This window comes from Zosterops lateralis (genome assembly GCF_965231275.1).
Source record: "Zosterops lateralis genome assembly, chromosome: 5".
Lineage (NCBI taxonomy): Eukaryota > Metazoa > Chordata > Aves > Passeriformes > Zosteropidae > Zosterops > Zosterops lateralis.
This window is the reverse complement of record NC_139766.1, coordinates 861,442-875,808: the sequence shown is the minus strand read 5'-3', so window position 1 is coordinate 875,808 and position 14,367 is coordinate 861,442. Positions and strand designations below refer to the sequence as shown.

Here is a 14,367-nt window from a genome sequence, read left to right as displayed (position 1 = left end):
GGATGTGTCCCCTTTATATACTGGTTTTTTTCAATCAAACCCAACATTATCTCAGGATGAGGGAGCTCCTGGTTTTTTGTTGGGTGTGATGTAATGGAGTTATTTGATGTTGTTTCACACCACAAGGACACAGACTCTGATTCCAGAAGGCTAAAAACGACTCTTCTATTTTTGGGATGTGTCTCCCTTTTATACTGTTTTACCCAGACCAATCTGATTGGTGGCACAAAGACAAACCTCATCACTCAAGGGATATCAAGGAGAAGTCCCTCCTGGGGAAAGGAATGAATAACAAAGTTCCAGTTTCAAAAATATTTCTCCTGTTTACAGAAAATTCCCTGGGAAAAGAATTTCAGAGAACTAAAACACCTCAGGCACAAAACCAGGGCTACACCCCTTCACCTCTAAAGGTCCCTTTTTAGGGCTTTTCCCTCCCCATTTTGGGGTTTCCTCTCTCCCATATTGGAGTCACCCCTTTGATGCTGTTTTACACCACAAGGACACAGACTCTGAGATCCAGGAGGCTGAAAATGACTCCTTTATTTCTGGGCTGTGTCTCCCTTTCATCCCATTTCACACAGACCAATTGGATTGGTGACACAAAGACAAACCTCTTCACTCCCATTGGTCAGAGCAGAGGGACAGCAAGGAGAAGTCCCTCCTGGGGAAAGGAATGAATGACAAAGTTACATTTTTCCTGTTGACAGAAAATTCCCTGGGGAAAGGAATTTCAGAAAACCAAAACACCTCAGGCACAAACCAGGACTAGAGGGATTCACCTCACCAAATCTGCCACAACCACAGAATTATCAAGGCTGGAAAAGATCTGAGATCGAGTCCAACCATTCCCAGCACTTCCCAATGTCCCCAAGGGCCACAATCCCAGCTTTGAAATCCCTGCAGGGATGGGAACTCCTGCCCTGGGCAGCTGTGCTTGACTGTATCCCTGGTTCTGTGCTTGAGGTGTTTTTTTGTTTTGCTGAAATTCCTTTCCCCAGGGAATTTTCTGTCAACAGGAGAAATGTTTTTGTAGCTGTAACTTTGTTATTCATTCCTTTCCCCAGGAGGGACTTCTCCTTGCTGTCCCTCTGCTCTGCCCAATGGGAGTGAAGAGGTTTGTCTTTGTGTCACCAATCCAATTGGTCTGTGTGAAATGGGATAAAAGGGAGACACAGCCCAGAAATAAAGGAGTCATTTTCAGCCTCCTGAATCTCAGAGTATTGTGTTGTTGTGGTGTGAAACAGCATCAAATAACTCCATTACATCACACCCAACAAAAAACCAGGAGCTCCCTCATCCTGAGATAATGTTGGGTTTGATTGAAAAAAACCCAGTATACAAAGGGGACACATCCCAAAAATAAAGGAGTCATTTTCAGCCTTCTGAATGTCAGAGTCTGTGTCGTTGTGGTGTAAAACAACATCACTTGAGAACTCCTTTGGTGAAGGAATTCTTCCTGATTTCCAACCTAAACCTGCCCTGGCACAGCCCAAAGCTGCTCCCTCCCATCCCGTGGCTCCCTTTGCAGCTCAGCTTCTCTGCACAACCTGCTCCAGTGTTTGACAGAATTCCAGGATGGTTTGGGTGGGAAGGACAACCTGCTCCAGTGTTTGACAGAATTCCAGGATGGTCTGGGTGGGAAGGACAACCTGCTCCAGTGTTTGACAGAATTCCAGGATGGTTTGGGTGGGAAAGGACAACCTGCTCCAGTGTTTGACAGAATTCCAGGATGGTTTGGGTGGGAAAGGACCTTAAAGAACCTCCATGGGCAGGGACACCTCTCACCACCCCAGGGTGTCCCCAGTGTCCAGCCTGGCCTTGGACACTGCCAGGGATGAGGAGTCATCCAGGGGGCAGATTCCTGTTCTCTGACCCACATCAAATCCAGCTTTTCCCAATTTCCTGCTTTGTTGAGGTTTCCTCCTCCAGAGCAGGCCCTTGATGTGGCTGAGGGAGCCAGGGGGAGCTGGACACAGGAGGGGACACAGGAGTGGACACAGGGACACATGGCTGGACATAGGGACACATGGCTAGACACAGGAATGAAAGAGTGGACACAGGGACACAGGATGGACATAAGGACACAAGAGTGGACACAGGGACAAATGAGTGGACACAGGGACACAGAAGTGGACAAATGAGCAAATGAGTGGCCACAGGGACACATGGCTGGACACAGGAGTGGCCACAGGGACACGTGACACCAACATATCCCATTACACAAAACCAGGATCAAACACCATCAGTGGGAGAGGAGCCTCACCCAGGGCTCTCTGTGCCTCTGCCCTTCCTCCCTTCCAAGAATTTCCTGCCATTTCTCGAGCTCCCAGTTTTGTTTCAGCACCAACAACCTCCTCTCAGCAGAAGGACAATGTTTGTGATGCCACCACGCTCTGAAGCCATCAGATGCTTTCAGAGACCAACATTTCTGTGTTCCTTTTCCTCTCCTTCTTGTCTCAAAAAGTTCTGAGCTCATGTCCACCACGACACCAATTCTAAAACCATGGGAATTAAAAAATAATAATAAAATACTGGCTTTTTTCTGCCTTTTTATGAAGGTTTTTGAAGCCTGAGAGATGGTTTTGAATGGCTGACATTGGCACTGACCAAACCCACACCTCCTAAACCCGGCCTGGAGCAGCAAATCCATCCAAGGAGTCGCGTCACTTGACACTGGGAGGGAATTTTTATAAAATAAAGGGATTTCAGGAGTCCAGCGAGCTTTAGCTGGTAGGTGACACCACCTAAAATGTTTCTGAGTCACTCTCCAGACCTCATGGGCTCTGCTGGGGAGATCTCCACTGATTTAAGGGATCAGCTGGAGCTGCAAAGTCAACTTGGAGAGAGGGACTGGCTCCAAAGGAAGGTTATCAGATCACCAGATTGGATTAGAAATAATTGGATCTGATGAGTCCCGTTCAGCCAAGCTGGAGAAAAGAGCATTAAGGAGAAGGAAGGGAAAAAAAAAAAAAAACCACCTCATTTATTAGGGCTGGGAGGTGAAGATGGAGGCAGAGAGATGGAAAACTGGGCTCTTTCCCAACTGGAGCTTTCCCAAGGTGAGGAGAACAGGATGGAGGAGTCTGAGGGAAGGGAAAGCAATAAAGATCTGAGTGGGGAGGGGAGTTAGAGAGGAGCAGACATCACTCCCTGTTGCATTTTTTTCCGTGGATGGCAGGGACAAGGAGCTCTGCAGAGCTGAGATGTTCTAGAAACACGGGGGTTTATTATTCCAAGGGTGGTGGGTAAAGAGGGCTTTGCCTTCAGCCACCAGCCTGGGCTGGAGCAAAGCCCTAAAGAGAGAATGGGGAGAGAGAGAGAGAAGAGAGCTCAGGGGGAAAAACGGGGCAGGAGCAGGGGAAAAACGTGGGGAGAAAACAGGAGCAAGTGAGGTGAGAGAGAGGAGAGGGGATGGGCCAAGAGAGGTGAGGGAAGAGGGTGAGAGGGCCAGAGGAGAGAGGTGAGGGCAAAAGGGAGGAGAGCCAGGACAAGAGAGCGATCCTCTTGTTCCAATCCATTCTGTCTCTTTTTGTGTTGAATATTCTAATTCACAGTGACCAACCGGCGTGAGATACAAAACCTACAGACTTTGCCTGCAGCCCGTGAGAACTACTACATCACCATGTCATTTTATATTCTAAACTCTACAGACTCCTTTCTCATGCCCTTGTTCCCGGATGTCTTTGCCAAGGTGGAAAGGCGACATTCTTGTCTTTTGTTTTCCTGTCTCCAGCTCATCCCCGTCTTCCTGCCTGCCATGCTCACATCTCCAAACTGGCTTTCATTCCTATTTCACTCACAGGTTTTGTATCTGCAGTATTTCTTACCATGCAGTCATATCCATAAATCCTTCCTGTCCCATCTTTCCCAACAACTCCCAAGACAATCCCAGGAGGGGTGACCCACAGCAGCCCCACAGTTGGATGATTCAGGGGAAGAAAATGGTGTAGGCTGGAGCAAAAGTGGGGTTTGTGCAGAGAATAAGACAAAGGTGTCAGTGAAAGTAGTTTAGCACAGCACAGGGTGGAAAATTTTGTAGGTTTGGGTTTTTAGGGTGGAGTTGAATTGGGCCAAGATGGAGGATTTAGGATTTAGGGCTGTGCCCTGGGCTCTTCTCCCCTGGCCTCCATCTCCTGATGGGACAGTGGCACAAAGCAGTTTAAGGGGGTTGGGTTAAAGTAGAAATGACCTTTTTAGCAGAGGTGATGGGTATTGGTGTGTAATTGGAAATAAGAGACACATAATTAATTATCTGTGTGAGAGGATAATTAATTATCTGGACCTCTCATCTGTGGGCAGTCCCCTCCTGTCCTCACCACTGCTCAGATCTCTGCTGGGCACGGAGAAAATCCTGAGATATCAAATAATAAACAACACGAGAAACCTTGAAGACTCTTCTTTCTGGCGACCTGGCTCAGGGCTTTGAGAGGACAAAGGACTCTCCACCACCCAAATCTCGGGGTGAAGAACCCAAACTGGGGACCCTCCCATCCCTGTCCTGCAGCTCCTGGCTGTTCCCTGGCTGCCCCGAGCAGGGCAGAGGGAGGGCTCAGCTCTCCTGGCTGCTGCTGGACACATCACAGCCCATTTCACGGGCTGTCAGCACTGCCCCGCACACAATTATCGGGAACGGGCAGAGGGATTGGAAAAATCCACAGGGGCACCTCCACCCCGGGAGGAGAGTGAGAAATGGAGACAGACAGGGAGGAGAGGGAGAGGGGGAGGAGGAGGAGGAGCAGAGCCGGGATGGTGTGGCCACGGAATGGGAAGGAACGGGATTGATGGAGTGGGATTGATGGAGTGGGATTGATGGAATGGGAAGGATTGGAATTGCTGGCACAGGGAGGAATGGGATTGCTGGAATGGGGTTGCTGGAATGGGATTGGTGGGATGGGAAGGAATGGGATTGATGGTGTGGGAGGGATTGGGATTGATGGCATGGGAAGGAATGGGATTGGTGGGATGGGAAGGAATGGGATTGATGGAATGGGATTGATGGTGTGGGATTGCTGGTGTGGGAAGGAGTGAGATTGACGGTGGGGGAAGGAATGGGAAGGATTGGGATTGATGGAATGGGAAGGAATGGGATTGCTGACTTGGAAAAGAGTGGGATTGCTGGAAAGGAATGGAATGGGATTGCTGGCATAGAAAGGAGTGGGATTGCTGGAAAAAGAAGGAACAGGATTGATGGTGGGGGAAGGAATGGGATTGCTGGAAAAAGAAGGAATGGGATTGATGGAATGGGATTGATGGAATGGGATTGATGGAATGGGATTGATGGTGTGGGATTGTTGGAATGGAATTGGCGGTATGGGATTGATGGAATGGGATTGATGGAATGGGAAGGATTGGGATTGGTGAAATGAGAAGGAATGGGATTGATGGTGTGGGAAGGAATGGGATTGATGGAATGGGATGGAATGGGATTGCTGGAATGGGATTGCTGGAATGGGATTGATGGTGTGGGATTGATGGTGTGGGATTGATGGAATGGGATTGATGGTGTGGGAAGGAATGGGAAGGATTGGGATTGATGTAATGGGAAGGAACGGGATTCATGCAAAGAGAAGGAATGGGATTGCTGGAATGGGAAAGAGTGGGATTGCTGGAATGGGAAGGAACGGGATTGCTGGAATGGGATGGAGTGGGATTGATGGAATGGGATGGAATGAGATTGCTGGAATGGGAAGGAATGGGATTGATAGTGGGGGAAGGAATGGGATTGCTGGAATGGGATGGAATGGGATCTTGGGCAGGAATTGCTGCCTGGGCTGGAATTCCCACATTTGCTGATCCCTGGGAATGCCCAAGGCCGGGCTGGATCCCCCTGGGATCACTGGAGGTGTCCCCATGGATGGGGTGGGATGAAGATGCTCCTTAAATCCCTTCCCACCCAAACCATTCCAGGATTCCACACCATGACCTGAACCCCAACCCCAGGGTAAGAGACCCAATCCCATCCCCAGGAGAACATTCCAGAACTCTGTCCTGCCTCCCAGGGCCCTGCAGCCTCCAGCTCTCTAATTTAACCTTGTTAATTAATTAACTCAGCACCAATTAATGCAGCAGGGGAGGAGAGGGAGCTCATGGAGCAGCAAAACCACAGCAAAACAGGAGATGTTGAGATTCTGGTTCTGTGGAAAGCTCAGACATGCAGGGAACAGCCACAACCCCAGGTGACACCATTTCCTGAGTTATCAACTCATTCCAGTCAATTCAAAGATGGAAACACACTTAGAAACCTCCCAAAAAAAAATTTCCCAGGCAGCTCTTCAACCACAAAAATCCAGAGATATAAAGAGTTACCCACTGCTATTGAGACGGCACTTATGACAGCTCCCAAGTAGCCCTGGATGAACTTGGATGTCGGAGAAGGCTTTGGAAAGATAAAAACAAAACATATTTTCAATCAACAAACTTCTGGTAATTAATATTCAACTCATTTTTTTTTTTTCTCCCTCCTCCCTTTCCCTATTTTTTTTAGGTTTTGTTTTTTTTTTTTTGTGTGTGTGTGTGTGTGTTTGTTTTGTTTTGTTTTGTTTTTGGTGTATTTGTTTCAGAGCAGAGACAGGTTCAGTTCTGTCATATTGTTCTGTGACACGTGGCCTGTCATCCCGAGAGGAGCTCGTGGCCTCCTGAGCAGGAGGTTACGGGGAATGGAAAATTAATTGGCAGCAGAAAATTATAATAATAGCAGCCTCAAAGGGAGGAGGGGAGTGAAATGCAGCAAATGGAACCAAATTAGCGTTTCTGCCCCGCGAGGGCTGCACCCCAAACTCGCCACAGTCAATGTTTTGCCTGTGAAATGTTCTCTCAGTGAGCTGGAGGGATTCCAGCCCAGCTTCCCACGGCCCAGCACGGGACGAATGGAGGCTGGGAGAAGGGACAGGGACAGGGACAGGGACAGCCCACCAAGGATGGAGCAGGGACAGGGACAGGGGCAGGGACAGGGACAGGGACAGGGACAGGGACAGGGACAGCTCCACCAAGGATGGAGCAGGGACAGGGACAGGGGCAGGGACAGGGACAGGGGCAGGGGCAGGGACAGGGACAGGGACAGGGGCAGGGACAGGGACAGGGGCAGGGACAGGGACAGGGGCAGGGACAGGGACAGCTCCACCAAGGATGGAGCAGGGACAGAGACAGCCCCAACAAGGAAGGATGGAGCAGGGACAGGGATGGGGACAGTGACAATCCCACCAAGGATGGAGCAGGGACAGGGACAGGGACGGGGACAGGGACAGCTCCACCAAGGACGGAGCAGAGACAAGGACAGCCCCACCAAGGATGGAGCAGGGACAGGGACAGGGACAGGGACAGGGACAGGGACAGGGACAGGGACAGTCCCACCAAGGATGGAGCAGGGACAGGGACAGGGACAGGGACAGGGACAGGGACAGGGACAGGGACAGTCCCACCAAGGATGGAGCAGGGACAACCCACCAAGGATGGAGCAGGGACAGGGACAGCCCCACCAAGGAAGGATGGAGCAGGGACAAGGACAGGGACAGGGACAATCCCACCAAGGATGGAGAAGGGACAAGGACAGGGACAACCCCATCAAGGATGGAGCAGGGACAGTGACAATCCCACCAAGGAAGGAGCAGGGACAGGAACCGTCCCACCATGGATGGAGCAGGGACAGCCCCAACAAGGAAGGATGGAGCAGGGACAGTGACAATCCCACCAAGGATGGAGCAGGGACAGGGACAGGGACAGCCCCAAGGATGGAGCAGGGACGAGGACAGTCCCACCAAGGATGGAGCAGGGACAGGGACAGCCCCAAGGATGGAGCAGGGACAGGGACAGCCCCACCAAGGAAGGATGGAGCAGGGACAAGGACAGGGACAGGGACAATCCCACCAAGGATGGAGCAAGGACAGGGACAGCCCCAAGGAAGGAGCAGGGACAGCCCCACCAAGAGAGGAGCAGGGACAGGGACAGCCCACCAAGAAAGGATGGAGCAGGAATAACCCCACCAAGGATGGAGCAAGGACAGCACCACCAAGGATGGGACAGGGACAAGGACAGACCCACCAAGGGCGGAGCAGGAATAGCCCCCCCAAGGATGGATGGAGCAGGGACAGGAACCATCCTACCAAGGATGGAGCGGGGACAGGGACAATCCTACCAAGGATGGAGCAAGGACAGGGACATCCCCAAGGATGGAGTAGGGACAGCCCCAACAAGGACGGAGCAGGGACAAGGACAAGGACAGCCCCATTCTGCTCTGAGCTCTTTTAGTTCCCATTTAAACCATCCCAGACCAGTCACGACCATGGAATGTTTCAGCTCTGAGACCCTCATCCTCATTTCCCCACCTCCAGCGACCCCCAGATCCCCGTGCTGGTTACACCGGCTTTAACCACGGCACAATGGCCAATCCAGAAACCCCCCGGTGCTCATTTCAGAGCTTTCCTGGCTGAGGAAAAGCCAGAATTTGGTGTTTTCCCTGGGCAGAGCTGCCCCAGCGCTCACCTTGCTCGCGTTGCGGTTTGCATAGTTCACACAGGCGTTGTGGCTCTGGTTCAACCACTGCGGGCAGAGGGGACACAGCGTCAGCACAAACACAGCCAAACCCAAAAATATCTGATCTTTGCGGTTTTATCTTTCGTATTTTCATGTGTCTGTGGTGGCCAGGGGAGCAGTTCTGAGCTCGCAGTCAGTGTCACTGAGCTCTGCACACAGCAGGGACACAAAACAAACCCTTTTCCTGCTGCACACCAAGGACAACTCTCAGCCCCAAAAGCACAAACAAGGGGGGCTGGAGGGAGGGACAAGAAGGATGGGACCTCCCAGCCTGGAGCTGGGACTGGGCAATTCAACCCCAAAGTGCAAATGGACCAGAACTTAGAAAAGTGTCAGACCTCCTGACCGTTTGTCCATTTTGTGACCATTTTGTGTCAATTTTGGGTCCATTTTGTGACCATTTTTGGTCCATTTTGTGACCATTTTTGGTCCATTTTGTGACCATTTTGGGTCCATTTTTGGTCCATTTTGTGTCATTCTGTGTCCATTTTGGGTCCATTTAGTGACCATTTTCTGTTCATTTTGTGTTCGTTTTGCGTCCATTGTGTGACCATTTTTGTGACCATTTTGGATCCATTTTGTGGCCACTTTTGTGTCCATTTTGGGTCCGTTTTGTGCCCATTTTGGGTCCATTTTGGGTCTATTTTGTGTCCATTTTGTGACCATTTTGGTCCATTTTGTGACCATTTTGTGCCCATTTTGTGCCCATTTTGTGTCCACCTTGAGTGCAGCCCTGGCCAGGCTTGGACACCTCCAGGGATGGGCACCAAGGGAAACAAAGATTGCAAATTAGGAATTTTTAATTATTTTTTTTTTTAATGGAAAGAGTGATAAAGCGCTGGAATTTTACTGGAATCACCATCCCTGGCTGTGTTTAAATCACACTGGATGTGGCCAATGGTTTTAGTTGAGCTGTCGGGGTTGGGTTGGGCTTGAAGTTCTCTCCTAACCTGCACATTCTGTGATTTTTTAATGTGAATTTCTCTGAATTTTCTTGCCTGTGAAATTCTGTACCTTTGCAGCAGCTTTCACATAAGCAATATTTGTTTTTCTTACAATTTATCTCTGTGTTTACAGATTTCTTCTCCAGGAGGAGGAATGTGATTGATGGTCAAACCCACCAATGATGTTTGGGCCAATCTTTGGCCTTCTGTACAAAATGTACAGAATTAAATTAAATTTGAATTTTTGCTGCTTGACCTGCTGCTGCCTGAGTGTCTTTTTGTGTGTCTGCCCCAAATTCTGCCCCAAATTCTGCCCCAAATTCCCCAATTCTGCCCCAAATTCTGTTCCAAATTCCCCAATTCTGCCCCAAATTCCCAAATTCTGCCCCAATTCCCAAATTCTGCCCCAAATTCTGCCCCAAATTCCCGAATTCTGCCCAAATTCCCAAATTCTGCCCCAAATTCCCGAATTCTGCCCCAATTCCCAAATTCTGCCCCAATTCCCGAATTCTGCCCCAAATTCTGCCCCAAATTCCCAAATTCTGCCCAAATTCCCAAATTCTGCCCCAATTCCCAAATTCTGCCCCAAATTCTGCCCCAAATTCCCAAACTCTGCCCCAAATTCCCAGATTCCCAAATTCTGCCCCAAATTCTGCCCCAAATTCTGCCCCGAATTCTGCCTCAAATTCCCAAATTCTGCCCCAATTCCCAAATTCTGCCCCAATTCCCAAATTCTGCCCCAAATTCTGCCCCAAATTCCCAAATTCTGCCCAAATTCCCAAATTCTTCCCCAAATTCCCAAATTCTGCCCCAATTCCCAAATTCTGCCCCAATTCTCAAACTCTGCCCCAAATTCCAATTTCTGCCCCAATTCCTGAATGAAGGATTTTTCCATGCACATCTATTCCCAAAATTCCTGGGAATGGGGGTCTCCCCCATCACCCCCAGCCCTGTTCCCCTCCCAATCCTTTCCCCAAGGGAAATCCCAATTCCTGGTGCTCCCTAAGGTGATGTGTGAGTTTAGGGCCAACATTTCCATGGCTGTGCAGGGGGAAAAGCTGTTTACATCTGGAGAAAATGGGTCCAAAAAGCTGATTTTTGGTTCTGGGCTGTTCTGCCTCTTCTTCACCACGGGACAGGGAGGTGTGGGATGGAAAGGGGAGCCAAGATTTGTTCCCAGGACTTTTCCTGAACATATCCAGGGATATCCTGGCCCTAAAACACAACCAGGGTGGGACAGGGACAGGGACAGGGACAGGGACAGGAACAGGGACAGGGACAGGGATGGGACAGGGACAGGGACAGGGACAGGGACAGGGACAGGGACAGGGACAGGGACAGGGATGGGACAGGGACAGGGACAGGGACAGGGACAGGGACAGGGACAGGGACAGGGACAGGGACAGGGACAGGGACAGGAACAGCCCTGTGGGATGTATGGGATGAAAAGGGGAATCCAGATTTGTTTCCAGGACTTTTTCTGAATGTATCCAGGGATATCCTGTCCCTAAAACACAACCAGGATGGGACAGGGACAGGGATAAGGACAGGGACAGGGACAGGGACAGGGACAGGGACAGGGACAGGGACAGCCCCACCAAGGAAGGAGCAGGGACAGGAACAGCCCTGTGGGATGAAAAGGGGAGCCCAGATTCGTTCCCAAGCCTTTCCCTGAACACATCCAGGGATATCCTGTCCCTAAAGAAGAGCCAGGAGGGGACAGGGACAGGGACAGGGACAGGGACAGGGACAGGGACAGGGACAGGGACAGGAACAGCCCTGTAGGATGAAAAGGGAAATCCAGATTTGTTTCCAGGACTTTTCCTGAACACATCCAGGGATATCCTGTCCCTAAAACAAACCAGGGTGGGACAGGGCCAGGAACAGCCCCCCTGGGCCAAGCCCAGCCCTCCCCACATCCCCAGCCTTCCCAGGGTCAGTACCTGCCAAAACACAGTGGAGGCCAAGGTCTGGTTGGGCAGGAGGAGACCAACCACCTGCAAGAGAAGAGATTCTCTCATTATTTAAAACATCTCGGTGCATTAAATAATTCTGTCGTTATTTAAAGCATTTTCCAGGCCTGCAAACAGCCCAAGCTGATTTCCAGGGACTTGTATAAATTATCCTCACTCCTGGTTTGGTTTGATTCCCATTATTTTTTTCATCAGCCTCCTGTGTCTCTGTTTTCCAGGGGTGGAACTGGCTGATGTTGCTGCTCCTGAAAGCTCTGCACCTTTAATCACTGCTCGGGGTGAGAATCCCATTCAAAAAATCCAAACAATTCCCTGTTCAAAGCTGTGATTGTATGGGGAGGGGTCTCATTTTCCTTTGGCACATTCCACATTGGGGCACCAGGAAAAAATCCCTCTGGATCCCTCTGGATCTCATTTTCCTCTGGCACATTCTCTATTTGGAAAAAAATCCCTTTGGAACATCTGAGGACAGAGATCCTTCTGGATCTCATTTTCCTTTGGCACGTTCCCAGCTTGGAAAAAATCCTTTTGGAACTCCTGAGGACAGGGATCCCTCTGAATCCCTGGATCTCATTTTCCTTTGGCACATTCCCTGTCTGGAAAAAATCCCTTTGGAACACCTGAGGACAGAGATCCCTCTGGATCCCTCTGGATCTCATTTTCCTTTGGCACATTCCCTGTCTGGAAAAAATCCCTTTGGAACACCTGAGGACAGAGATCCCTCTGGATCCCTCTGGATCTCATTTTCCTTTGCTACATTCCCTGTTTGGAAAAAATCCCTTTGGAACTCCGGAGGACAGGGATCCCTCTGGATCCCATTTTCCTTTGGCACATTCTCTGTTTGAAAAAAATCCCTCTGGAGCCCCTGAGGACAGGGATCCCCCTGAATCCCTGGATCTCATTTTCCTTTGGCACATTCTTTGTTTGGAAAAAAAATCCTTTTGGAACATCTGAGGACAGGGATCCCTCTGAATCCATGGATCCCATTTTCCTTTGGCACATTCCATGTTTGGGGACCAGGAAAAAAATCCCTCTGGAGCAGCTGAGGAGAATTCTCAGAACCCACAGAATTAACAGAATTCACAGAATCCATGGAATCCACAGAATTAACGGAACTAACAGAATTAAGAGAGACCACAGAATCCACGGAATTAACAGAATTCACAGAATCCTCAGAAGCCACAGAATTCATGGAATCCATGGAACCCACAGAATTCACAGAATAATTCACAGAATTCACAGAACCCATAGAATTCACAGAATTCACCGAATTTACAGAATTCACGGAATCCACTGAATTCACAGAATTAATAGAATTAACAGAACCCACAGAATCCACAGAATTCACGGAATCCACAGAACCCAGAGAATTAACAGAATCCTCAGAATTCACGGAATTCACGGAATCCATGGAATCCACAGAATTAACGGAATTAACAGAATCCACAGAACCCACAGAATCCACAGAATTCATGGAATTCACGGAATTAACAATTAACAGAATTAACAGAATCCACAGAATTCATGGAATCCACAGATCCCAGAGAATCCACAGAATTAACAGAACCCACAGAATCCACGGAATTCTCAGAATTCACAGAACCCAGAGAATTAACAGGATTTGCGAAATTCACAGAATCCATGGAATCCACAGAGTTAATGGAATTAACAGAACCCACAGAACCCACAGAATTCACAGGATCCACTAAATTCATGGAATTCACGGAATCCACAGAATTAACGGAATTAACAGAACCCACAGAATCCACAGAATTAATGGAATCCACAGAATTAATAGAATCCACAGAATCCATGGAATTAACAGAATCCACAGAATTCTCAGAATTCACAGAATCCACTGAATTAACAGAATTCATGGAATCCACAGAACCCAGAGAATTGACAGAATCCACAGAATTCATGGAATCCATGGAACCCACAGAATTCACAGGATTCACAAAATTCACCAAATTTACAGAATTCACAGAATCCACAGAATCCATGGAATCTACAGAATTAACGGAATTAACAGAATTAAGAAAGACCACAGAACCCACAGAATTACCAGAATCCACAGAATTAACAGAACCCACAGAATCCACTGAATTCACAGAATCTGCAGAACCCAGAGAATTAACAGAATTAACAGAATCCTCAGATTTCACAGAATCCATGGAACCCACAGAATTAATGGAATTAACAGAATTAACAGAACCCACAGAATTCACAGAATCTACAGAATCCACGGAATTCACGGAATCCACAGAACCCAGAGAATTGACAGAATTCACAGAATTAACAGAATCCTCAGAATTCAGGGAATTCATGGAATCCACAGAATTAATGGAATTAGCAGAATCCCCAGAACCCACAGAATTCACAGAATCCCCTGAATTCACAGAACCCACAGAATTCACAGGATTCACAAAATTCACTGAATTTACAGAATCCACAGAATTAATGGAATTAACAGAATTTACAGAACCCACAGAATCCCCAGAACCCACAGAATCCACTGAATTAACAGAATTCACAGAATCCACTGAATTCACGGGATCCACAGATCCCAGAGAATTCACAGAATTCACAGAATCCACTTAATTCACAGAATTAATTAACGGAATTAACAGAATCCACAGAACCCACAGAATCCACAGAATTCATGGAATTCACGGAATTAACAATTAACAGAATTAACAGAATCCACAGAATTCATGGAATCCACAGATCCCAGAGAATCCACAGAATTAACAGAACCCACAGAATCCACGGAATTCTCAGAATTCACAGAACCCAGAGAATTAACAGGATTTGCAAAATTCACAGAATCCATGGAATCCACAGAGTTAATGGAATTAACAGAACCCACAGAACCCACAGAATTCACAGGATCCACTAAATTCATGGAATTCACGGAATCC

The 14,367-nt window shown here is 48.6% G+C and overlaps 1 protein-coding gene across 4 annotated transcripts in view; it reads right to left on the bottom strand.

The window, feature by feature from the left end:
- SFXN5 (sideroflexin 5) overlaps positions 1-14,367 on the bottom strand; it is a 150,893-nt gene that overhangs the window by 70,236 nt on the left and 66,290 nt on the right. For all 4 annotated transcript variants that reach the window (XR_014590170.1, XM_083861860.1, XM_083861859.1 and 1 more), the window contains exons 7-9: positions 11,417-11,470; positions 8,479-8,535; positions 6,311-6,376 (exon numbers count right to left, since the gene is read on the bottom strand). Coding sequence is in view for 3 of the 4 variants with exons in the window: in XM_083861860.1 (XP_083717986.1) it covers positions 6,311-6,376; positions 8,479-8,535; positions 11,417-11,470 (177 nt within the window). In the remaining variant the exon portion in view is untranslated. The remainder of the gene's footprint in view (positions 1-6,310; positions 6,377-8,478; positions 8,536-11,416; positions 11,471-14,367) is intronic.